The following is a 26,576-nucleotide window of genomic DNA, read 5'->3' on the forward strand; positions in this document are numbered from 1 at the left end:
GGCCCGGATGTGGCAGCTTTCTTTCTTACTTTCCCTTTCTCTCTGTCTCTCTCTCTGGTGAGCACACATGCCCTATAGCAAGTTTTTACAAATAGTAATAAAATAATTCCTAAAAAAAGAGTCTAACATCCCTGCCTCATAAAGCTGCTTTCAACACGCCGAGTCCGTGTCCATATGGGAAGTGTTTGCTTTTATTCCAGAAGAGGCTCAGTCCCTGTGGGATGGCATAAGTCCTAGCTCTCACACGGGGAATCCCACATGGACAGCTTGCTGGCTCACCTACGGGGGCGACCCTGGGAACTTGGCAGGGTGCTGTGGCCCAGCAAGAACCTGCTCTGAGGAGGGAGCCAGGGCAGGCCCATGGTGGCATCTCATGCATGGCCCCCTGAGACCTCCCTGTCCTTGTCCCACCCCTCCCTGGCTGGCTGAGGTCTTCAAGGTGGGAGTTCTCCCTTCTCCCCGAGGGCGCTCTCTGAACACCCCGACTGTAGGCCCATGAAGGGACATGAGAGGCTGCTGCAGGGCTTTGGAGATCAAGACCCGCACAGCTGCCCCCTTCTTCCCTGGACAGCGGCCAGGCCTGTGGCATCAGCCCAAGGACGGTTCAGCCATCAGTCCGTCAGAGAGAAGCGACTCGGGAGCAAGGCCCACCTCGGCTGCTGGTCTTTGGGACAGCAGCAATGCGACACTCGTGTCACCCCCCGGGGGGGAGGCCCAACTTCTCTTCCCAAGGTCCCCGTCCAGGCCAGGCACACATACGAGTGAGTGCCCATGGTCCGGGCTGGCGAGGCAGTCATGGCCTGAAGACCCTGCTGGGGTGTCTCACTCTCTGCGCAGCAAAATCCCCCTGGGACTCACGGCAGCTGAAGGGGCGGCCACAAGCTCCTGAGCACACACTGAGCTGGGCCTGTCAGGCACCCCCCGGCCCGGAGCACATCCACCAAGGAGTGGAGGGGAAGTTTTCTGCATGGATCCCCCACGCGTCGGGGGGAGGAAGGAGAGGCCAGAGCTCGGCTGGCCCAGGACTCCAGCGGCCCCTCTGGCGACTTTCCTTTCTGCTCTTCCTCTCCCCTCCTCCACAGGAGTCTGGAGTCTGGTGCAGGAAGGGCCTGGCCCACTAGGGAAGTGGTGGGTGGAGTGGGCTCCAGACTCAGGGCTGGACGTCAGCTCCCCACTGTGCTGTGTGCAAGCACCTTCTCTGTCCTGGCAACTCTCGTCCCTCTGCTTGGATGCAGACCCGGGAGTTCTGTGTTTGGTGCACAGCTGTGACCACCAGCGCCGGCAATGGCTGCCACGTAGTATGTGCCCAGTAAATACGTGCTTAGCAACTGATGGCCCCTGTCCGCGTCCGTGGAGGTGTTAGAACCTGCCCTGCACAGGCTGTGGAGGAAGAGAGGCAGCAGGTGTCGGCCTGGAAACTGGCCTTGCCTCCCCCTACCCACGGGGCTCAGCCCAAGGGGGGTGCCCAGGCAGGTATCCTCTCCAGGGCTCTGCGCCTGCTCCCCCCACACCCTGCACAGCACCCTGCCAGCCCCGGCTTCCCCATCTGGGCTCTCCTCTAACCTCCACCAGCAGGCTGGCAGTGACCGCTGGGCCACACTTGACCAGCCAAGAAGCTGGAGCAGTACCAGGGCCTTGTCTGTGATCATGGGCGAGGGGACATAGCCCTTATTAATGAGGACTCGGCAGGATGTCTCAGAACAGGACACCCCCACACACCATTACCGCAATCCAGTAGGACACCTTGCCTGAAACGGACACACCCTCGACCCCAAAAACCCAAGTGAAGTCACTGCCCTGAAGGAGAACAAACGCCCTGCCACCTTCTCGCGAAGACCTGGGAATGTTCAGAGCAATTACCTGCATTTAAAGCAGGCTCATTCCAGGCCTCCACCGCCATCGAGTTGCCTGGTTCCAACTACCGGGAAGGAAGTCAGAGGCAGCAAACCAGAACTCCAGAAAATCGCAGTTCGGGGCCCAGCCGGGTGGTGTGCTAGTCAAGGTGGCTGGATCCCACATGGCCAAGCATGTGGCTCGAGGCCCAGACCTGGCAACTTGGAAAGCTCACCACGCACATGGGTGTGTGTGCCCAAAATCCTGAGAGGAGGATACAGTTAGAAGGGACTGGGCCCGGCAGGTGGCATGGTGGTTAAAGGCACTGGACTCCCTACATGGCTGACCGCAGTTCAAGTCCCTGACCTGGTGGCTTTGGCTTTCTCGCTTTCCCTCTCTCTCTCACTCTCTTATCTCTCTCTGATCAAACTGGAAAATAATAATAAATAAAGTTAAATAAAATAATTCTTTAAAAAAAAAAAGAAGGGACTGCAGCATGGCCATCCCTATTGGGGGGTGATCTCTCCCTTTCCCTTTCTCTCTTTCCTTCTCTGTTTCTCTCCAGTGAGCACAAGTTGCAAAAAGTTTAAAAAGAAAAAAAAATTAAAAAGAGAAAGAAAAGCACAATTTGGTGTACACTAAGGTGCACCTACTTGTCATCCGAGCTACACTCAGACCTCCCCACCCCTACCCACTGTGTGCCAGGCATGGGAACCACCTCCCCTTCTTCCTTTCATTGACTTCCCCCATTCCCCTTCCTAAGTCTGTGCTACCAACCCCATTTTCCAAGTAGAAACCCAAGGGGTGTGTCTGTTTACCGTGGGGAAAGGGCGGCACAGGACCGGAACCCAGTAACCACCCTCCCTGAAGCCCCCACTGCTGCAGAGTATAGAAGACAGGGGCACAGCAGCTGGGCTCCCCTGCCCAACGCTCCGATCTCACCCCAGGTTTCCAGCTCAGCAGCCTCAGCCCCAGGGGAGAGGCAGCGGAAGAGGGGTAGGTGAGCAGCGGGCATGCCGAGTGCTCCTGCTGACAGAGCTGCCTGGCTCTGTGCCCTGAGAGGGCCTCGGTTCCTGCCCCAGAATAAGGAAGGTCCGCTCCTCCATGTGAACCAGACAGACTGGTTTCTCCTGGTCCGGAGCGCCCAGCCCAGGGCACCCTCACCTTTGCCGACTCCTTTTCTGGCCTGGGTGGCCCTGCCAGAGCCAGGCCCAGGCCTCTTGTCCCAAAGTCACAGGACCTAATGGACCCCTCCCAGCAGGGCCCCACAGACCCTGTCCTGCTGTCACCCCACGCTCCAGCTGAGAAAGGGGCCAGGGGACTTGCGGTCCCATCACGGGCTTACCCCACTGTTGAAAGGCAGGAGGACGTAGGAGGTAGCTGGGAGCAGAGGGGGAAGCAGAGCCCCTGACTCAGCCTGTGCTCCCAAAGCTCTGCCCAGGACCAGGGCTTTGGCCCCTCTTCCCAGAATGCTCATCCACAACCAGACACCGACGGGACCAGACACCGTCTCAGAGCCCGGGCCTCTCTGCACCCGTCTCTGGGTTTATACAGCCCACAAATAGCCACCGAGCACCTGCGGCTGCATGAGCCGTAGCCCTTCCCTCAGAGGGCTCCTGCTCTACCCAGGAGCGCAGCTGAAACCCCAAATGCGGGACCAGCAGACGGCGTAGCGGTTACGTCACTGGCTTCTCACATGGCCCACCGTGGTTCCAGTTCCCTGATCATAAGCATTCTGACGGGCCCTAGTCCAGGGTCTGTAGTCCTTATAAGAGGAACAGGGCTAGCAAGTGGCATGGTAGTTAAGGCGTTGGATCCCACATGGCTGACTCCATGGTTTGAGTCCTGGACCCAGTGGCTTGACATTTACTCTAGGCGTATGAACATGGGTGCCCAAAGTCCAGAGAGGAGAATGGAGGAGAAGGGATTGTGGTGTGGCCATCTCCCCTGGGGAGTGATATTTTTGCTTTCTGTCTCTCTCTGTCTCTCCAGTGAGCATGCGAACCCCATAGCAAAAATCTTTAAAAAAAAGAAAAAAAAAAAAAAGAAAACCCCAAAATAAGTAAAAGCACTTACTTTTTCTGAAGATTTCTTTTATTACTATTATATATGTGTATGTGTGCATATATATGTGTGTGTGTCTGTGTATGTATACTTATATATACACATGTATACATATATACACATACACACACACACACACACACACACATATATATATATATATTTTGTTGTTGTTTTGTTTTTGTTTTTTTAATTCACCAGAGAGAGACAAGACAGAGAGAACAAGAGGGAAAGTGAGAAAGCAAGTCACCAGGTCCAGGACTCAAACCACGGCCGGCCATGTAGGAGTCCAGCGTTATAATCACCACACCACCTGCTGGCCTGAGCACTTACTTTCTTTAAGTGTTTTGGGGGCAACGTGGTCACTGCTGCATTAAGTTTCTATTTCTTTCTTCCATGAGAGAGAGAGACGATGGAGGAGGCAGGGAGACAGCGCCCTCAGCAGGCCTCCCGACACGGTGATCCCCTCCCCCACCACCAGCCCCTGAACGCAGGCACAGGTACCTGGGTGTCCAGGGAGGTCTGCTGAAGCCACTGGAAACCTCCCCAGGGCCCGCCTCACAGAGGCTCCTGCTTTACCACTGCAACACCAAATGGCCCCCTGTGTTGTGATTTTAGGTCAGGGGGCGAGAAAGAGCCCACTGGAAGGTGACCTGAGAGCAAAGGTCTGGGGACACGGGGGAGGCACAGGGTCTCTGGGGAAAGGCAGAACGCTGTACCTTTACTCCTGCGCCAGTGCACGCCTCTCTCACCTGTGTGTTCCTCTGTCCCCGTGTTGCTCTGGAGGTGTGCATCTTTCACCCTGCGCGTGCGTACATGCTCACAGCCAAAGCCCATCCTCCCCCTCCCCAACGCTCCAAGTTCCCTGCGGTGCCTCCCCAGGCAGGCTCTACAGATAAACAAAGGAACCCTCTGGAAAGCTCTGGAGTACAGGCCCTTTCTTTCCTGGAAACCTGAAAAATCTGGATTAGGAACTTTTTCTTTTAAAAGGAACTGTGATGTCAAATGACACATTCACCGGAGCTTTGCATCTCCAAAGAGTGTCTACACAATGGGCCATGAAAGAGGTTTTATTTACTATTATTTTTTTAAAGAATTATTTTATTTTATTTTATTTATTCATTCATTCATTTATTTTAATTTGACCAGAGAGGGACAGAGTGAGAAAGAGAGAGAAAGGGAGAAAGCAAGCCACCAGATTCAGGATTTGAACCATGGTCAGCCATGTGGGAGTATCCAGTGCCTTAACCACCATGCCACCTGCTGGTCCCAAGAAAGGGGTTTTATTAAAACTACCTGCAGGGCAGGAGGGATTTGTCACAAAGGCCCCATGCCTGGCCCAGAGGCACGCCTCCTCCAGCAGGCAGCCCCACCGGTTTCTCCAGAGGCTGGCCGCCGCCCCAGGAGACAGCCAGCCAGGCCATGCCCACGTGCTGCATGTGACTGGGGGGTATTTCCTCTTACGTTTTGTTGGTCCTCAGCTGTGTCCCACCAGACATATTCAAGACCAAACCCGCAATGCCTGTTGAATGGGACTTGACTTGGAAATAAGGTCTTTGCAAAGCCGGCAGGTAGCATGGTGACTAAGAGGTTGGCTCCCGCGTGGCTGGCTGTGGTTCAAGTCCTGGACCTGGTGACTTGCTTTCTCACTCTCTCTCTCTCCCATCAAATTAAATAATAATAAATAAGTAAATTAAATTAAATAAATAATTCTTTTAAGAAAAATAAGGTCTTTGTAGATGTCTCCTGATAGGATGTGGTCACACGGTATGAGGGTGGGCCCTACACCAGGCTCTGGTGTCCTTGTAAGAGGGACAGGGCCAGCAAGTGGCGTGGTGGCTAACGCATTGGATCCCACATGGTTGACTCCATGGTTCGAGTCTTGGATCCAGCAGCTCGAAATTCACTCCAGGTGTGTACACATGTGACCAAAATCGCAAGAGGAGAATGGACTGTGGCATGGCCATCTCCCTGGGGGTGATTTCTCACCTTCTCTCTCTCTCTTTCTGGCAAGTGCATGCACTCTATGGCAAAAATATTTTTTAAAAAGCAAGGAAAAAAGAAAGAAAGAAGAAAGAAAGAGGGACAGAGAGAGAGAGAGAGAAAGAAAAGACAAAAGAAGAGAAAAGAGAAGACAAGAGAAGAGAAGAGAAGAGAAAAGAAAAAAGAAAAGAAAAGAAAAGAAAAGAAAAGAAAAGAAAAGAAAAGAAAAGAAAAGAAAAGAAAAGAGAAAAGAAAAGAATAAAAAGAAGAGAGACGTTTGGCACTGAGGCCCCCACAAGGACACCTAAGAAGGAGGAATTAGAGACTGGAGGGATATGTCTGCAAGTCAAGAGACCCCGAGGGCTGCTGGACACCACCAGTCCCAGGAGAGAAGCCTGGAGCAGATCCTACCTCACAGCCTCCGGAAGGAACCCGCCCTGCCAGCGCCCTGATTCCAGACGCCTGGCTTCAGGGCTGTGGGACGCCTTTCTAGGTGGTCTGAACTACCTAGTCTGTGCACCGTCTGGGCAGCTCAGGAAACCACCACGATTTTCTTTGCCGTTCTGCATCTGGGTAGATGACAAGATCTACATCACCGTCACTGTGCGAGGTTAGCATCCGTCACGATGGGAGGCTGGCCAGCAACTCCTTGGATTCAGGATCTAGCCCAGCCATCTCCTGGCTGCATGACCTTAGGCAAAGTGCTCAAGCGCTCTGGGCCTGCGTCCTTACATCAGAACGTGTCTACCTTGTGGGGTGACTTTGGGATGGAGGTGAGATGTTCCCCAGAACCCAGCTTAACACTCAACATGTTCGAGTGTCCCTGTCACTCTGAGGGTTAAGAATGTGGGTTTGGGGGGGTAGCAGGCAGCGTGTGATTGGAGCACCGAACCCCCATGTGGCTGACCGTGGTTCAAGTCCCAGACCTGGCGACTTGCTTTCTCATTTTCTCTCTCTCTGCTGAGTGCATGTCCTTTATAGCCAATTAAAAAAGAATATTAATAAATAAAATTAAATAAATAATTACTTTTAAAAAAAAGGAAAAAAGAATACGGGTTGTGACGGCTGGGCAGCGGTGCAGCAATAAAACATGATGCTCTGCAAGGCTGAGCAACATGGGAAGGTTCCAGGTTCAACTCTGGAGAGCTCCATGCGTCCACCGGAATGTGTGTGCCCACAGTCTGGGCCTGGCTGAAGCTGGGAGTGGGTCACAGCATTAAGGCCTTGCTGGGGTGCTTTTTCTCTCCTTCTGTCTCTGTCTCTCTTGCTCATAGAATAAATAAACTTTAAAAGCACAAAAGAAGGCCAGAGGTGGTGGTATGGTGGTGAAGGTGGCTGGATCCCACACGGCCGACTGCACAGTTCAAGTTCTGGATCTGGTGGCCTGGAAAATACACTGGGCATGTGTGTGTGCGTGCCCAAAACCCCAAGAGGAGAATGGAAGAGAAGGGACTGTGGCGTGGTCTCTGGGCCACTCTTTCTCTCCCTCCCTCCCTCCAGTGAGCACATACACTCTATAGCAAACTAAATTAAATAAATAAGATACACACACACACACACACACACAAAACAGTTGGTTTCCAAGGCAGTTGTACCCTCATGCCCTGCAGTGGTGACTGTGTCGGGCTCCTTAGTGTGAGGCCCAGTGAGGTCACGAATGTGACCAGGCACCAGGCGCCAGGCACCAGGTGCCAGGCACCAGGCCTGAGAGATAAGGGTGCCAGTGTGGGCCTGATCTCTCACAGATAAGGCACTGGGCTCCCAGCAGTGACCCCCAGGAGCTATACCCCCTCAGCTCCTTACTCCTGAGGGTCCTTGGGACTTGGGAAGGCCCCTTTCCCCTTTAGGCCTCAGTTTTCCCCATCCCCCCCTCATACAGTGGGAGCAGGGAGATTTGGCCCACTGTTCCCCAAAGTCCCTCACAATCTGAGGCCCAACACTCTCAATGCAGGCCTCTTCCAGGGAGCCCAAAGCCCTCTCTCACAGGATAAGGATCCTACCAACCCAGCCAGCACGACTCAGGGACAGTCCCCAACTCTCTTTTTAACCGCCCCAACTCCTGGGCAGGCTCAGATTCCTGCAGCCCTGCTATGTGGCCTTGGGAGCATTGGCTACCTTTTCTGGCCTGGTTCCTTGTCTGACCCTTGAGGGAGTTGGGAAGGGGGATGCCCATCCTGGTCACCTCTCAAGGAGTGCCATGCAGGTGAAATAACACGAAAGAAAAAGCTAACAGAGGCTGCCCTCATGCGTAGTGGTTAGATACTGCGCAGAGGAAACCAGATCCCACATGGCAGAGCAGGGTTCAAGTCCCAGGCCTGTCTGTTTCACAGCAAGCAGGCACGCATGCCCAGGATCCCAATGGGATGGAGAATGAAAGGAAGAAGGGTTACAGTGTGACCAGCTCCATCGAGAGGCTTTGTCTCCTTTGTTTCCTCTCTCTCTGCCCCCGGCTTCTGGTGAAGACACGCTCCAGTATTTTTTTAAAAAACTCTGAAAATTAAAAACAAAAGGTGGCATGCTAGTTATAGTGCTGGATTCCCACATGGGTGACCATGCTTTGAGTCCTGAACCTGGTGGCTTGCTTTCTCACTTTCCCTCTCCGTCTGTCTCTCTCTGGTGAGCACACATGCCCTATAGCAAATTTAAAGTAATAATAATAATAAGTAAAATTAAATACATAATTTTTATAAACATAAAGTTGGAAGCCATAGAACTAGGTCCAGGGACTGGGAGTAAGTAAATGCCAGAATGAGGGAGCCTTGATCTCTGAAGCCACAGGAAAGGAAGCACCCCAGTCTGGAGGTTGACACCCCCCGGTCTCAAACTTGCAAACTCAGCCACTGCCAGGTCTCAGGAATAACCCAGGTGGACCAGGTGGGGCCTCTGGAGCAGAAGCGCAGCACCCTGGAGTCAGGGCCGATGGGTCTGCTGGGGTAGCGGATACTGTAAGAGACACGAGAAGTCTGGGTTTCTCTGTGAAACCTTCAGCTTTTTAAATGTTTTAGAAACAACATGTACAGCCCCAGGCTGCCAGGAGGGCCCTGCAGCCATCCTGCCCAGTCTCCCTCCTCAGCCCTGCACCATCCAGGGACCCAAAGCCAACCCTTCCTGGGGTTCCCTCACTGAGGGCACATCTGGGTGGCCTGAGGACACGCAGAACTTGGCCTGGCCAGGCCCAGCCTCCACCCCCACCCTGGCCCTCCTTCCTACACTGAAAGGGACTTTATGGGAACAGAAAGCCACCCATTGTATCACGCGAGACAAAGGGGCAGGGGACAGAGGCTCCAGGCGCCTGGGCTGGCCACAACAGCACACTCCTCCCTGTGTGAGAGGGAGGTCGAGGGGAAGCACCTTGGAATTCCGCACCATGCCTGGAGTTTTCTAGAATCCTGGAGTCGTAGGGCCTGGTGCTCCAGGAAGAGCCAGAGCATGTTCAGAACCCAGCCCCCGGTGACCGGGTCTGGGCAGCAGGCCATAGCGCTGAGCCTCTGTCTTTATCTGAGAAACAGCCGGAGTGGCCAAACTGAGTCACTCAGCAAAGCCTCCTGAGGGCCCGTGCTGTGCCAGGCGTGGTCTAAGCCCTGGGACTGCACCCAGCTCCCAGCCTGGGCACACCTCCTGGGACTGTCACGGGCAAGGAAGAGGATGATGGAGAGAGGGTCAGGGCCTGCGTCATCCGAAACCTTTCCACAAGCAGCCTTTATCCCATTACTCTTCGCCAAGCCCGAGAGCTTTGAAACCCCAGAAGTACAGGTGGGCTGCATACCTCCCAGGGCGCGCAGCCCAGATCCCGGGCCGAGGTCCAGCCTGTTTGTAACTTGCATGTTGAGAAATTAAGGCTCCCCTCAGGGTTGGCGTACTGTTGTCTTTTCTTTTAAAGAATTATCTGATTTATTATTATTATTGTTATTATTTAATTTGACCAGAGAGGGAAAGGGAGAAAGCAAGCCACCAGGTCTGGGACTTGCACAGCGTCAGCCACGTGGGAGTCCAGCACCTTACCCACCGTGCCACCTACTGGCCTCTGTTGTTATTTTAAAAAACATTGCCAGAGGGCACGTGCGCGTGCCAGAGGGAGACAGAAAGTGAAAAAGCACCCCCACCTTGGGGAATGGTCATGCCACACCCTTTTCCTTCTTCTCTCCTTTCGAGATTTTGTTTTTCTTTTTAACTTTCATTTATTTATTTACATTTAATCGCATGTCTTTACAGTGTAAACTCCTTTTGGGATTTTGGATGCGCACAAATGTGCCTGGCGTGTTTCTCAAGCCCCCTGTCCTCTAGGGACTTGGACCGCTCAGTCGGCCCTGTGGGATCCAGCTGCCTTCGCCACACCCACGCCAGGCTGGCTCGGGCTTGTTTCTAAGGTTTACTTAGTTATTCTTTCTTGATAGTGAGACAGCGCCCCGGCAGTCACGACGCCATGACCCACACCCAGACCTGGCTCACGGACACGTGCCTGGCGCACTCAGGGAGGTCTCCGGGAACCTTCCCAGGACGGTCGGCCTCGCAGATGCCAGGATTTCCCACCGTGCCACTGTCTGGCCACCTCTCTCAGTCTCAGAAAAGTCTTCTCAGCATGAACTCGAACTGCCTCCCACTTAACCCACCCCAGTCCTCAGTCTGCCCTCTGAGGCCAGGTCCCCTCCATAGGCTGCCCTCAGGTGAGTGAAGGCAGGTGGGGCCCCCTGAGTCACACCCGCAGTGTTCTCTGGCTCCCAGAGCAAGTGGCCATGCCCCTGGTGGGGTTCCAGAAACAGGAACCACCTGCCCCCTGAACCCTTCCTCCCTCCTTCCCTCTCTCGGGAGTCCCCTGCTCCACTCCACAAGACCTGCCTGAGCCCCCTAACACTAGCGTTTTCCCAGGAAGCCCCTACCCCTTGGCAAGCCCCAGCCCCCTCCAGGCTTCACTCCCAGGGACTTCCTCCCTCCCTCTGGGCCCACCCCTCTCTCAAGGGACACAACTGACCCATTTCACAGAGGAAGAAAACTGAGGCTCTTGAAAGATCCAGGCCTGGTCCGAGATCATGCACGCTAAGAGCTGGGGCCTGAGCTCTGTGGCCCAGGGTCCCCTCTCCAAGCCCTGTCCCCAACTCTCAGGAGGCTGGGACACTCCCTGGAACCCACCGTGTTTGGAGGGTGCACCACTTGCCCTAGAGGCCAGAGCAGAGAGGGCACAGCCAGGTAACTGGAAGCTTCTGTTCCCAGCACCCCATGGAGTGGCACCTCAGGAAGGTCCTGGTCTTTCCATGGCCACCCAGACAGAAGGGTATACAGGCCCTCGTGCGCCTGGGAGGGCTTGGCCTGCAGGGAAATGGACGCAGAGACAGCCTGGCGTGAGGGTCTCCTCAGTCCTGGCACCACCTTCCTGAGGCACTGAGGCTCCGGGTGACCTCGAAAAGCATTTCCACCTCCATGAGGGGCCATGCCCAGGTCCACTGCCTCAGACAAGGTGACAAATGCAAATGCTAGAATGGCCCAGCATGGCCTGACCCTGCCTCAGTGCGTGTGTGACCTGGTGCAGGCCAAGCCTCTTCCCCTTGGGCAAACAGGAGCGGCCAACCCCGCCAATAGCAAAGGGAGGGGCTGGTTCTGGTTCTTTTTTTTTTTTTTTTTTTTTGTCACTACAGGGCTAAGTTAGTTGGAGTGACCAGAGGAACAGCCCCTCCCCCGACTGCCTGGGTTTCCAATCGCCAGGGAGATGGGGCAGGACTCCCCCAAACCACTACAAGGGGCCTATGGGGCCTTGGTCCTTGGTGCACACTGAATCCTACCGGGAACAGTTCCCCAGCTGTCCCTGCCACAATGAAAGAAAGTGCACAAGGACAGCTGCACCGATGTCACCCGTGACCATCCCGGATGTGGATGACCTCTTTACACACTGGGTGGTTAGGAACTCCCGGGGGGGACACTGAATTACTGAACTACTGGCAAGGCTATTGCTCGCCGCTGTGTGAGCCTGGGAAAGCGCCTTCCCTCTCTGGGCCTGAGAGGCATTCGAGCACCGCTGTCAGCACTTCCGTCCTATCCACAAACGACCTGTTTTTAACTCACTATTTTTATTCTTTGACACACACAAAAAGAGTTTTTAATATACCAGAGGGCAAGTGAGCCTGCCAGAGAGAGACAGAGAGAGGGTACGTCATGGAGCAATCCCAATGGGGTGTGGTCACACCACAATCCCTTCTCCTCCGTCTCTCCATCCTTTCAGGATCTGGGGCACTCACACACATGCACCCAGGGTGTTTCTCAAGCCACCAGGTCCAGGATTTGAACTGTATGGCTAGCCATGTGGGATCCAGCTGCATTAACCACCATACTATGAATTGGCCCCGAAAGATTTTTTAAAAAGAATTATTTAATTTAATTTATTAATTATTATTATTCAATTTGACCCAAGAGAGACAAAGAGAAAGAGGGAGAGTGAGAAGGCAAGCCACCAGGTCTGGGATTCATACAGCTGGTCATGTGGGAGTTCAGCACCTTAACCACCACACCACCTGCTGGCCCCTGAAAGATATTTTCTTAATATTATTTTATTTCTGAAATACGTGGGACAGGACCAGCAGGTGGCATGGTGGGTAAGGTGTTGCACTCCCACGTGGCCAACTGTGATTCTAGTCTCAGACCCAGCAGTTTGAAAATCACACTGAATATATGTGCATTCATACCCAGAATCCAAGGAGGAGAATTAGAGGAGAAGGGACTGTGGTGTGGCCATCCCCCAGGGAGTAATTTCTCACTTTCCCTCTCACCGTCTCTCTGTCTCTCTCCAGAGGGCACACACAACCAATGACAAAAAAGGAGAAAAATATTTGGAGTTGGACAGTGGTGCAGTAGTAAAACACGAAATTCTGCAAGGCCAACCCATAGGGAAAGTTCTAGATTCTTGTCTAGAGACTTCCCTGAGCATGGAACACACGTATGTGCCCACAATCCAGGACTGACTGAAGCTGGAGGTGACTCTCAACATTGAGGCCCTGGTAGAGGTGTTGTCTGTCTGTATCTCTCGTTCATGGAGGGAATACATTTTTTTTTTTATTGTAATACACGTGACATTGTAAGTAACCAAGTGGTGTATTTGGTCTGTCCTTCTTTCCCCCCGCTACTCACTCTTGTCCAGAGACAGCCAAGAGAGGCTCCTACATGTCTTCCCATGGACTAGCAACACACACACACACACAATTTTAGGCTGGTATATCTTTTTTTTTATAATTATATATTTAGTTTTATTTTTTATCATTATTATTTTAACTTGACAAGAGAGAGAAAGAGATAAGGAAAGTGAGAAAGCAAGCCACCAGGTCTGGGACTCGAACCATGGTCAAACATGTGGGAGTCCAGTGCCTTAGCCACCATGCCATCTGCTGGCTCCCAGGCTAGTCTATCTTATGTCTAAATCTCCTCCATATAAATGATGCAGTTTACACATAGTTTTTTGTTTTTTTGGTTTGTTTTGAGAGGTTTTTGCTATAGGGTATGTGCGCTCACCAGAAAGACAGAGAGACAGAAAGCAAGAAATCACCACCCAGGGGGGAATGGCCATGCCATAATCCCTTCCCCTCCATTCTCCTCTCAGGATCTTGGGCACGCACACACATGCGCCTGGTATGAGTTTAAGTCACCGGGTCCGGGACTAGAACTGTGGTCGACTACATGGGAGTCCAGTAACATAGCCATTATGCCAACTGCTGGTCCCTATACCTTGCTTTCTTAACGATATAGTCTGGTCACTACATATAGGGCCATTATTGTTTTCTTTGAGGGGTAGGGAGGTATCATTTTATTAGATGCACTGAATGCCATGGCATGAATATATCATAATTTAAACAGTACCTGCCGAGAAACGTGTACTATTACAAATAAGCTAACTTTTCTTGTTTAAGGTTTTTGCCATGGGGCGTGTGCACTTGCCAGACAGAGACAGTGAGAGAGAAAGTGAGAAATCACCCTCCGGGGGGATGGCCACACTGCAATCCCTTCCCCTCCATTCTCCTCCTGGGATTTGGCACACACATACACTCAGCATGATTTTCTTTCTTTCTTTCTTTCTTTCTTTCTTTCTTTCTTTCTTTCTTTTCTTTCTTTTTTTTTTTTTTTGCATAGAACATAGTTTATTTTTTCTCTCTCTTTTTAAATTCCATTTTATTATTATTATTATTTTTTTTGGGGGGGGGGAGAGGTTTTCGCTATAGGGCGCGTGCGCTCGCCAGACAGACAGAGAGAGACATAGAGACAGAAAGCGAGAAATCACCCCCCAGGGGGATGGCCATGCCGCAATCCCTTCTCCTCCATTCTCCTCTCGGGATCTTGGGCACGCACGCACATGCGCCCGGCGTGAGATTTAAGCCACCGGGTCCGAGACGCGAACCGCGGTTGACTACGTGGGAGTCCAGCGACATAGCCATTACGCTAACTGCTGGTTCCCGTTTTTATTATTATTTTTTAAACATTTGATTGCTATACATCATTTGGTTTGTAAAGAAAATTTACCCAACATGGAAGAAACCTTATTCTCAACATCCAGTTGAGAATACTATACACGTTATCATCAACAGGCAACAAACACAAATGTCTCCGTTTTTTCTCCCTGATTAACTTCCATATACTCTTCCTCTCACTCGGCATGGTTTTCAGGCCACCAGGTGCAGGACTTGAACTACCATTAGCCATGTGGGAGTCTAGTGACTTAGCCACTATGCCACCTACTGGTCCTAAAATAAACTAACTTTGCAAGACAATTTTTAAGTCCAGCCCTGCGGCCTGGTGGTTAATGGAACTGGATTCCACTTGGCTGACTGAGCAATTTGAATCTCAGCCATGGCAGTTCAAAAACCACACCTGGGAGCAGCAGCTAGCTTAATGGCTATGTCGCTGGACTCCCATGGAGTTGACTGCGGTTCGAGTCTCGGGCCCAGTGGCTTAAAATCACGCCAGGCACGTGTGTGTGCATGCCCAAGATCCCGAGAGGAGAATAGAGGAGAAGGGATTGCGGCATGGCCATCCCCCTGGGGGGTGATTTCTCGCTTTCTGTCTCTCTGTCTCTCTCTGTCTGTCTGGTGAGCACACGTGCCCTATGGCAAAAACCTCTCCAAAAAAAAAGAAAAGAAAACCACACCTGTGTGTGTGCATGTGTGTGTGTGTGGCCAAAGTACTGACAAGATGGAGAAATGGAGAAGGCACTGCAGCATAACCACACCCATTGGGGATTGTTTCCCCCCACTCCCTCTGTCTCTCTGGTGAGATTGCAGCATGTGACCTCTGGCAATTACAAAAAGAAAAAAATGCATGTTTATAAAACAAAAATAAACTTTAAAAAAATGTTATTTGTTACTATTATTTATGTTTTAATTTACCCAGAGGGAGAAAGAGAGAGAAAGTGAGAAAGCAAGCCAACAGTTCTGAGACCCAAACCATGGTCGGCCATGCGAGAGTATAACACTTTAATCATGACGCCACCTGCTAGTCTCCAAATGAACTATTTTCTTAAAAAACGTTCTTGGGTGGGGCTGGCAGGTGGCATGGTGGTTAAGGTGCTGGTCTCCCTCATGGCTGGCCATGGTTTGAGTTCCAGACCTGGTGGCTTGCTTTCTCATTTTCTCGCTCTCTCTGTGCCTCTCTCTAGTCAAATTAAAAATAATAATTAATTTTTTTAACAAAGTTCTTGGGCTGGCTAGTGGCATGGTGGCTAACCATGGTGAATACTGGACCCATCAGCTTGAAAAACACTGGGCACATGTGTATCTATGCCCAAAATCCCAGGAGGAAAAAGGAGAAGGGATTGTGGCATGGTCATTCCCCCCTGGGGGATGATATCTAGCTAGCTAGCTATTGCCTATCTATCTCTCTATCTATCTATCTATCTCTTATCTGTCTATCTAGCTATCTCCTTCCCTCCCTCTCTCTTTCTCTCCAGCTAGCACATGTGCCCTATTGCAAAAACAACAACAACAACAACAACAACAAGTTCCAAGAAAATCAGTACCAAACTATATAACCAAACTTTGTAATCTTCCAGGGTGTGATGGAATATAGACGATAGGAGATTCCAAGTTCTACAAAGGAGAAGTTTTTCTTTTCTTACGCCTAATTTCTAGAAGCCAGACAAAAAGAGAAATTCAGCAACATAACTAAAAACCAAAGTCTGCATGAGGAAAAAAAAATACGAAGAACAAAGCAAAAGAAAAAAAAAAAGACTATGAAAAAGATTTACAAACCATCTAGAGCTCCAAGCAATTGATAAGACACAGATCAGCAACTCCGCAAGATGGACGAGGAAGATACACAAGCACATGTGCGTGGTTCTCGCACATTTTCCAAGACACCACCTCATTCAGGGAAAAGAAGGGAAACTGCCACAGCCACCCACCATTTTGGCCTACCCGATGACAAGATGGAGGTCTGCAAAGGGTGGAGAACAGGACCTGTAGCCAGTGGGGAGGGGTGGGTGCGACCTCTGCGGAGGGCAGGTGGCCATCTCTATCAGAATCTCGAAGGCAGGCCCAGCTGCTGGGGAGCAGGGTGGTAAGATGCCCTGCAATGCTGACAGTCGTAACTACAGAAGGTGGGGTTCAGTTCCTGTCAGCCTGTACCTGCTGGGGCAGCAGGTCGCCCGTGATTCTAGCTGGCTGTAGGCTGGGGGTGGAGAGATCACGGGGCCCTGTTGAGGGTGCTTGTCTTTCTTGTTCTCTTGGAAGACATAAGCAAACTTTTTTTTCTTTTTTTGGAAAGGTTTATGCTATAGGGCGCGTGCGTTCGCCAGAAAGATAGAGAGAGACAGAGAGACAGAAAGCAAGAAATCACCCCCCAGGGGGGATGACCATGCTGCAATCCCTTTTCCTCCATTCTCCTCTCGGGATTTTGGACACACACACACACTCACACACACGCCCGGTGTGAGTTTTTTAAGCTACCGGGTCCAAGACTCAAACCGCAGTTGACTACATGGGAGTCCAGTGACATAGCCATTACGCCAACTGCTGGTCCCAGCACACTTTAAAACAAAACATCACTAAGATGCATATCCTTGGGGCCAACAGATGGTATAGCGGTTACGCTGCTGGAGTCTCACATGGCCAACCAAAGTTCAAGTCCCAGACCCAGTGGCTTCAAAATCACACCAGGTACATGTACATCCGTGCCCAAGATCCCAGGAGGAGAATGGAGGAAAAGGTATTGCAACATGGCCATCTCCCCAGGGGGTGATTTCTCACCTTCCCTTTCACTGTCTCTGTTTCTCTGTCTCTCTGGCAAGCACAAAAAACCTAAGGCAAAAACCTCTTTAAAATATAAAAGTTGCATCTCTTCCCACCCTGCAATCCCAATTCCAGAAAAGCACCTTGCAGCCGCACTCAGTGGCACAGGTGAGATTGCTCCCCACAGCAAGGTGCATGACAGCAGCACAGAAAACACGAGTGCCTGTCTACAGAGAAATCGGCCCCGGCTTCACACCATGCTGCAGACGGAGACTACCGAGGCCGTAAAAAAGAAGCAATTCCATTCCTTGTGCTGAGGCAGGAGGCCTCAGAGACACAAGTGGAAAGGCCAAGGTGCGGAAGGATGTGGACAGACCATCTCTTGGGTTCAATGGGAAAGGCTGGGAATCTATAGCCACAATTATGTGTATCTCTTTAAATAAGGTCTTAAAATGGTATAGAGGACCAGCAGAAGGCATGGAGGTTCAGGCAGCTAGATCCCACATGGCCAACTGTGTGGTTCAAGTCCCAGACATGGTGCCTTGAAAGACATGCCAGGCATGTGTGCATGTGTGCCCAAAATCCCAAGAGGTGAATGGAGGAGAAAGGATTATAGTATGGTCATTCCCGCTGGGGCGTGTTATTTCAGTTTCCCTCTCTGTCTCTCTGTCTCTCTCTCTCTCTGTCTCCAGCAAGCACATGCATCCTATGGCAAAAAAAAAAAATTTTTTTTAAGTATATAGGAAACTAAAAAGAGTCAGCAACAAGGAGTCAACGCTGATGGAAAAGGGGGCAGCCTTTTTCGTTGTACTCTTTCCTACTCCGCTTCATTCCGGATCGCTGTAAATGTGTTACTTATTAAAGGAGCTAATCGAGTAAATATGAAAACCCTAAAGATCCACATAGCACAAGTGGGTGTCACAGTGACTCAGCTACCCCCAGGTGGCCGGGCTTGGGGAAGCATGGCCTGGCATGTGCACAGGGCACTCCCATCTGTGGGTGCTTAAGGGAGGACAGGAGTTATGTGTGCAAATACGCAGTGGCTCATCTGGAATGATGCCCAGGGAGTGGCGGCTGTCTGGGGTGAGGGCACCTGGGCTCTGGTCAGGGACAACTCATTTCCCTTGGTACCGTGTGGAGGTTTCGCTCTGTGTGTCTGTAGAATTTTTACAAAGAACAAAACAATTTAAAAAAAACAGCCATGCGGGGACCAGCAGATGGCATAATGATTATGTCGCCGGACTCCCACATGGTTGACGATGGTTTGAGTCCCAAACCCGGTGACTTAAAACTCATGCCAGGTGTGTGTGTTGTGCCTGCCCAAAATCCCAAGAGGAGAATGGAGGAGAAAAGGAATTGTGGCATGGCCATCCCCCCTGGGGATGATTTCTCTCTCTCTCTGTCTCTCTCTCTCCAGCGAGTGCAGGTACCCTATAGCAAAAACCTCTCAAAAACAAACAAACAACAACAATGCATCTAGCAACAGAGAAATGGCCCTGTGCCGCTGGGGCTGCAGGGACACTGTGGGGTATTCAGTCCCCATTTAAAAACAGGGAGGCAGGTCTGTACTAACAAGGAAAAGCTGCAGATGCACCGGGTGGGAGAAAAGCCACTGCTGAACGAAGAATACACACTAAAAACATCAATTTTTAAGAAATGCTTTTAGAGACAGGGTCTCAGTACATTGCCCAGACTAGCCTGGAACTTCTGATCCTCCTTCCTCAGCTTCCCAAGTAGCTGGGACGACAAGCCCACCCCACCACCCCTGGCCACACAGCAGTGGTTTTTGTTTTTGTTTTAAAGAATTATTTAATTTCATTTATCAATCGTCTTGTTTATTTTTTTAAGTTTGTTATAGGGCATGCATGCTCAGAAATAGAGAGAGAGAGAGACAGAGAGGGAAAGTGAAAAAGCGAGCACCAGGTCCAGGACTCGAACAGTGATCCACCATGTGGGAGTCCAGCACCCCAACCTCCATGACACCTGTTGGCCCCGCACATCAGTGTTTTTAAAACCGCACAAAAAGGGCCAAGCCCACAGTGCAGTGCTTAAAGGATATTCACAGGAAGACGCTCCCACGTGGCTGACCAGTGTCCCAATCCCAGCCTCGGTGGCTCAGAAAACATTCTGGGGCTTATGTGCATGCCAAATATCCTGAGGAGATGAAAAAAGGAAGGAAAAAAGACTACAGTGTGTCCACACTCCATTAAGAGGTGCTTTCTTTCTCTCTGCCCTCTGGCAACTAAAAATAAATAAATAAAACAAAAATGCACACGGAAAGGAACATCCCGGAACAGTGGGCCCTTCAGAGAAGGGTGGTGATGGGACGCGTTCAGCCTTCTCTGCCCGGGTTCTCAGGGCTTAGGGAGGAGTATTATGTATGACGTCATTATAAATTAACTCCCAAACACTCCCGCCTCCCCAGCACAGGGAGTCGGGGAGGCCGGGGGAGCGGAGGACACAGGGCAGCTGTTTGCTCTGAGCGCCGCGCTGGGTGGGCGGAAGAGCCAGCACGGGCCTCCTCTCCGTGCCACGGCAAGCCCTGCCGACTCACCTAGACTGCAATCTTAGTGTGACCACCCCTGTCCCACCTGTCGGGCCCCACCCCTCGTGTCTGGGCAGGCCCATCCTGTCCTCACGCTGAAGAGGAGCTGGCCTGGCTGCTGGGGCCGGAGATGGCCAGGGTCAGCACGAGGCTGGTGGGTGGAGGCAGAGAGCCAGAACTTCCCAAGGCCGCCGTGCACAAGGTGCTTTCAAAGGAAGTCAAGCCTTGGGAACCAGCAGTTAGCGTAATGGCTATGTCGCTGGACTCCCACGTAGTCGACCGCGGTTCGCGCCCCGGACCCGGTGGCTTGAAACTCACTCCGGGCGCGTGTGCGTGCGTGCCCAAGATCCCGAGAGGAGAATGGAGGAGAAGGGATTGCGGCGTGACCATCCCCCCTGAGGGGTGATTTCTCGCTTTCTGTCTCTATGTCTCTCTCTGTCTGTCTGGCGAGCGCAGGTGCCCTACAGTGAAAATCTCTCTCAAAAAAAAAAAAAAAAGGAAGAAAAAGGAAGTCATGCAGGCGGAGGGCCTGTTATGCCGCGGCCTAAGAGCCTGGAACAAACATCCCTGTAAGGCCCAGCTGCCCTTGTTCCAACACACACTGTGCTACCCCGCCGGCAGGTATTACCTGCAACTCCTCGCCATCCCGCCATCACGGATTTCCAGATGTGGAACTGAGGCTCAGGGAACTTAGGGGCGGAGTCCGGATTTGAACCCAAGACCCCCAGTGGCAGCTGAGGCTCTCTGCTTATTTCCTTGGAAACTGGAGATTGTGTGGCCATCGATCTAAGGAGGTGGGGCAAGGAAGGACAGAAGGTCTCTGTCTGTACAAGTGACCCTACTGCGTGTTCAGCGTCAATATCCTGGGCCTGAAGATGCCTCCTGAGTGTCAGGCCTTTCTACCTGTCCTTAAAACCTCCTTAGTCCAGCTAAACCCTTTAGAACCTTCTCTTCCACGAAGCCCTCCCTACTAGCTACTTGGTCCCGGATTGGTTTCTCTCTCTTACTTTTTTTTAATGTTTTGGTATAGGCACTTACACATGCCAGAGAGTGAGCGTATCTCTCTCTCTCTCTCTCTCTCACACACACTCACACTCACACACACACACACACACACACACACACACACACACACACACCGTAGGGAAGTGGGTAGCCACAGCATAGTCTTTCTCTTCTCGGGTATTGTGGACACGTGCGTGGTATATTTTTCAAGGTCTAAGGATTTGAACCTGTCCAGTTGGCCATGTGGGATCCAGCCACCTCAACCAGTATGCCACCAGCTAGTCTGCCTGGCATCTGATAAATATTCCCTTAAGTCCTCCTCCTTCCCCTTCAAAGTGTCCTAGGAGCCTCTCAACCCAAACCAAATGAAACAATCACGATAAGCATCCCTAGAGCCAGGCTTTGGACTCCCGGATCTCAGTGCAAATCCCAGATCTCTACTCCAGTGCAGGTGACCTTAGAAAATGTCCTCGCCCACTCTGAGTCTGTATCTTCCCCCATGTACTCAAGTAAGCTTATCCTTCTCCCCAGGGCTCAGGGAGGATTTAAAAGTAATAGATGGGCATATAACAGCATTGACTTTACACTAATTCTTAAAAGGCTTGGGGATTTGCTCTAACAGTTAATTACACCTCCCACATTCCTCTCCCCTCTAGCCACACAAAGATTTGCGGCAAACAGCTTCCAGTTTTTATGACCAAAAGCATGTCTCTAGATCACACTGACTTGCCTCCTTTTTCAGAGGCCATCTGCATAAATTCATGTTTCTCTTTTTGCCTAAGCTGTTAGGAAGCTCAACAAAGAATCAACAGCCTTAAGCTTGTTACAGATTTCTAGTACAATGATCTCTTTTTCTCTAAGTCAGTTCCTCTTCCAACCAATGACTTCACAATACAGTGGGCCCTCCACATCCACAGATTCAATCATTGCAGATCAAAAATGTAACATTGTTGTTGATATTTTGTATCAATAGTTAGGCTATGATGGTTGCATCTGTACTGAACACGTACAAGCTTTTTTTGTCAGTATTCCCTAAACAATTGACATAGCATTTATACTGTATTAGATATTGTAAGTAATTTTGAAATGATCTAAGTATAAAGGAGGATGTGTTAGGGCTCAATATCACCATCAAATGCTCTTTCTGAAACTAGACAGGGTACAGAGGGTGATAAATTGTTGACCATCATCAGACATCCATAAAGAATATTGAGGGGACCAGCAGGTGGCACAGTGGTTAAAGTGCTGGGCTCCCACATGGTGGACCATGGTTCGAGTCCTGGACCTGGTGGCTTGCCTTCTCACTTTCTCTTTCTCTCTGTCTGTCTCTGTTGATTGAGTGCATGTGCCCGGTAGCAAATTAAATAATAATAATAATAAATAAAATAAAATCTTTTTTTAATTTTCCAAAAGCTCTGTTTTTATTTATACAGAGTCCTAACCACTTCAGCAGTAGGAGGAGTGGAAGAGGTTCCTTTTACAATGCAGGGGCTCCATATGTTGGTTCGTTGTCACCAAACACACAGCCAAGTGCATCATGGATTTGGTAAGCTCATGACAATGCTGAGTCTCTCTCTGCTAAAGCAACAAGGTGAGCATCAATCTCTGGTTCTGTAAGAATCCCGAATTCAGGATTTCCCACTGCAGCTACTCCAACTCCTATTTCTTTTTTTTTTTTTTTCTTTTTTTTTTTTTGGAGAGATTTTTGCTATAGGGCGCGTGCGCTCACCAGACAGACAGAGAGAGACATAGAGACAGAAAGTGAGAAATCACCCCCCAGGGGGGATGGTCACGCCGCAATCCCTTCTCCTCCATTTTCCTCTCGGGATCTTGGGCACGCACGCACACGCGCCTGGCGTGAGTTTTAAGCCACCGGGTCCGGGACACGAACCACGGTCGACTACGTGGGAGTCCAGCGACATAGCCATTACGCTAACTGCTGGTTCCCTCCAACTCCTATTTCTGAAGGTTTGGAATCCATTGACAGAACGGTAGACAGGCATGTAACTGCAGTTTCCACCGTCTGTTCAAGTGTCCAATCAAATGTCTTCTTCACTTTTTTTTTTTTCAAGGAAACTGGTTGACTCAGTTTGTTTAATGCCTGCGACGGTGGCTTTGCACCCACAGTAGTGACCTGCAGGATCATACTTGCACACCTGAGGCCCTTGTTCTTCGTCTATACCAACTAATATCATACAACAACCAAGAGGCCTCATCTCAGCATTCTGCGTGTAGGCCTGAGAAATACCAGCACTTCTTCCCCACGGCACGTCCACAGGAATCGCATAGCCATACTTGTATTTCCAGTTAGCTGCCTCGTGGCGTGCCCTCTGTACCTGGGATCGGCCGGCAGCTGTCAGCCCTGCCATCGCACGGCCAAGGTTCTCCGTGATCTCGCGTGAGTGAGTCACGGTGCTGGAATCCAGCAATTCGTCAGGACCTTTTCTCTGTGTGACAATCACTGCGCAGTCTTTGCCTCTCACAGCTACTGAGGTAAGGCCACCCTGGCTGTAGCCTTGAAAGCAAATTCTACTTGGTAGAGCCGGCCCTCGGGTGAAAAAACGGCGATGTGGCGGTGAGAACGAGCGCTAGACCCAAGGGACATGTTGGTGCATCCACTACTTCAAGTACAATCTCAAAATTAAATCATTTTTAACAAGAAAATACCAAACGAACATTGAGGCTACACTGGATATGTAACAAAGGGAGCTGCACTTGCCGGAGAGGCACAGAGAGGGAGGGAAAGTGAGAAATCACCCCCCAAGGGAATGGCCATGCCGCAACCCCGTTCTCTCAGGATCTTGGGCACACACCAACGTGAACCCAGCATGACCGCAATCCCTTCTCCCGTGTCCTCTCGAGATCTTGGACACACACCCGAATACCCAGCTTCATGTCCAAGCTTTGGGGTCTGGGCCTCTAACCACGGTTGGCCATGTGAGAATGCAGCACCTTAACCACCAGCCCACCTACTAGCCCCTAGCCTACTGCCCTTTCTACCCACACCTCCTTCCCCCACCATACCAGAAACATTCATCCAGTCCTGAGGGACAAAGGACTTGAAGGGGAAATAGCTTCTATCTTCTTCATTTATTGCCTCCTCCATACAGCCTTCCCAGACCACTCCAAGAGAAGCAATCACCTGGACACCTCCTTTCCTATAGAGCGCTCCCAGAGAGCAGGCTCTGGGTCTGGGGTCTCTACCTCTCCTCCCACAGCACAGACCCCACATCCCGTAGGAACAGAGCTGAATGCAGTAATTAAAAACACGAGCCAGAAAAGTTGGAAAAACCACTCTTGTGGAGAAAGGCTATGAGAGTTGGGGCACGAACTGACCTGAGTCTCAGTTTCCTCGCCTGGAACTGGGGGAGATTAAGAGGCTATAAAGCCCTTGGCAAAGGCCCAGTGCCTACTGTGCACCTGCTAAGAGGGAACTATGACGGCTTCCAGCGGATGGCGGTGCCTGCTGGGTGAACCCCCCACCACACCACGCACACACGCACACGCACACACACACAGGATCTGTCTGGTGCCAAAGTGCTGGCTCCAGACCAGCTTCTCTGACAGCACGGTGACGGAGGCACTGGAAGATACGGGGCGTGAACTCTGGAGACCTCCGTCTAGCCCAGTCCACCCCACAGCTGCTGCCAAAGCGCACGCCCTCACACCCAACCCCTGGGTCTGCAGACCCAAGTGCCAAGCCCCTACCCCAGGGCTCCGGGTGAGCCCCATCTTCTACCTCCACCTGATGGTCACATCCTTGCGGTGGGAACCGGATGCTACGGCAACCGTCTGTCCCAGGTCCCCCTAGACCTGAACACAAGCCTCTTGCTGAGGAAGTTGCCCAGGTCCTCTCAGCCCCAGAGGCCCCCTCTCATTCCAACTCCTTCTACTCCCCCCATTGCAGTTCTCATTGTTCAAATGCCAAATGAGTCTCCAGCAGGGTGGCAGGGTCATCCACCCCAATTCCATCTTAGTCACAGTCCTCAGTTGTTGCCAAGCCTCCTCGGGCTGCCAACAGAACCAGGTCCCTGATCCTCATGGAGGTGCCCAAGACATGTGGCTTCTGGCCATACCAGAAGCAAGCGAGTCACTCTTGGAGTGATCTGGGAAGGCTGCATGGAGGAGGCAAGCCCAGCTCCACCCGCTCTGACGCCCTCATTGCTCTCCCCCAGCGCCCTCTCCACTTGCTCATCTCCCAGCCTAGGCTTCCGCGGTGCCCTACCTGGGAACTCAGCCTTCCCTACCTCTGCACCTAAGGTCAGTGATGGTCCAGCTCAAAAGTCACCTCCCCCATGAAGCCTTCCAGGTCACAGAATGGATCTCCCCTCTTCTGCCCTTTTACCTCATTTCTTGTAAGCCTCCAGGAAGTTGTTCATGGCTGAACCCCTCATAACAGCTCAGAGCCTAGCACGGAGCAGGTGGGATCAGTGGTACCCACCCCCTGCCCCCCACCTGTAGAAGTACATGAGTCCCAGACTGGGCCTGGCCCCCAAAGAATCTCTCCTACGGCCCCCCTCCCTCCAAATAAAGAAAAACTCTAGAAGATGAGTTAAAACTAGATTTCTGGTTGCACTTACAGAGGCTCACATTCCAATTCCACATTTTTCCGGGAGGAGGGGGGTTCCAAGAATCTGCCTTTTCAACAAACCCCTTCAGGAGACGGAGAACCCCCGCTGGGAGAGGGGCCCCACAAAGGGAGCTGAGAACTCTTGAAATAAATCAAGACGGCACTGACCCAGGCGGAAGTGGGCGCTCACCCAGGGCAGGGAGAGGGAGGCAAGGTCTCAGCCGAGCGTGGCACCTGTGCAGCTGAACGGCACCAGCTGGGGCCTGAGGCCAGCGAGGCCCAGCAGGAGGGGACAGCGGAGATGCCCGGGGCTGGATGGCAAAGCAGAACGGATTCCGGCCCACCGCCAATTCTAGCCCCGTGGAGGTGGATGAAAATGGAATCAGCCACTTGAGGCGAGGAGGCTCCTACAGGGGGAGCCGGCCAGTTCCAGATCCTCGCAAGAGGTACCAGGGGAGGAAAGTCAGCCCCCTGGCCCACCGGATAGTAAACTGGGGCGGGGGGCACAGATCCGCCTTGGCTGGGGTCTGCACAGGGGAGAGGGGAGGAATGTGGCCTCCTGTCTGTGCAGGGAGCAGTATCTCAGCCCCGCGGGCCGCCCAAACCGACAGGAACCCGGAGGGTCACCCCGAGCAAGCCAGGGCTCCCCACCAAGGACCCAGAGGGCCGTGCCCGAGTGTCAGTACTGGGGAAACGGAGGAGCCTTCCGCATGACAGGACGTATTCTGGGGCGCAGTCACCCGGAGCCGCTGGGAGCTCTGAGAGGTTGGTCGAGTGGACTCTGCCCCGGGCTGAGCAGACAGACCGGGGCCAGCAAGCCAGACGGGTAGGGAAGTTGTGCGCAGTGATTGTGGCTCAGGCGGGCGCTTGGGTGTGCGGCCGCTGGTGCCCACCTTGGGGCGGAGGGTCATGGGGAGCAGGAGAGTGGGCCCTCTTAAAACAGGTGCGCGGTGCATGTACTCACAGGGACGTTTGGTGGTGACAGGGCTCCAGAGTGATCTCGGGAGTGTCCACCCTGTGAGCGGCCGGGGTGGCAGGGCGCGTCGCTGCGCGTGCAAGCCTGGGCGGGGCGTGTATGGGCCGCGAAGTGGGCGCGCAGCCCCGTTAACCCCAACCCCTTGTGCGCCGACGGGAACCCCCACCCAGTCCCCGCGCCGCGCGCTCACCAGCTGCAGCAGCATGAGCCCTCCGAGGACCGAGCGCACGAAGCCCAGGTCCGGGCGCAGCGCCGAGACAGAGGCGCCGACGCCCTGCGCGGGGCTGCTGGTCCGGGTGCTCACTTTGGACGGGAACTCGGCCATGACGGCTCCGCTCGCCTCCCGAGGCTCCTCCGGCCGCCGACGCCGCCCCTCCCGCGGGGGGTGCCCGCTCCCGCGCCCGC

General features: G+C 52.2%; 1 protein-coding gene and 1 pseudogene across 1 annotated transcript in view; both read right to left on the reverse strand.

Annotated features, from left to right (window-relative positions):
* Positions 1-26,567, reverse strand: part of PLLP (plasmolipin) — a 32,536-nt gene extending 5,969 nt beyond the window's left edge. Inside the window, exon 1 of the mRNA XM_006148419.3 lies at positions 26,362-26,567. Coding sequence (XP_006148481.1) covers positions 26,362-26,496 — 135 coding nt within the window. The 5' untranslated portion in view covers positions 26,497-26,567. The remainder of the gene's footprint in view (positions 1-26,361) is intronic.
* On the reverse strand, positions 22,112-23,388 carry LOC106734856 (proteasome subunit alpha type-6-like; annotated as a pseudogene).
* Positions 26,568-26,576: the final 9 nt, after the last annotated feature.

The sequence above is a fragment of the Tupaia chinensis genome, unplaced genomic scaffold (assembly GCF_000334495.1).
Source record: "Tupaia chinensis unplaced genomic scaffold, TupChi_1.0 Scaffold000235_1, whole genome shotgun sequence".
Classification (NCBI taxonomy): Eukaryota; Metazoa; Chordata; class Mammalia; order Scandentia; family Tupaiidae; genus Tupaia; species Tupaia belangeri.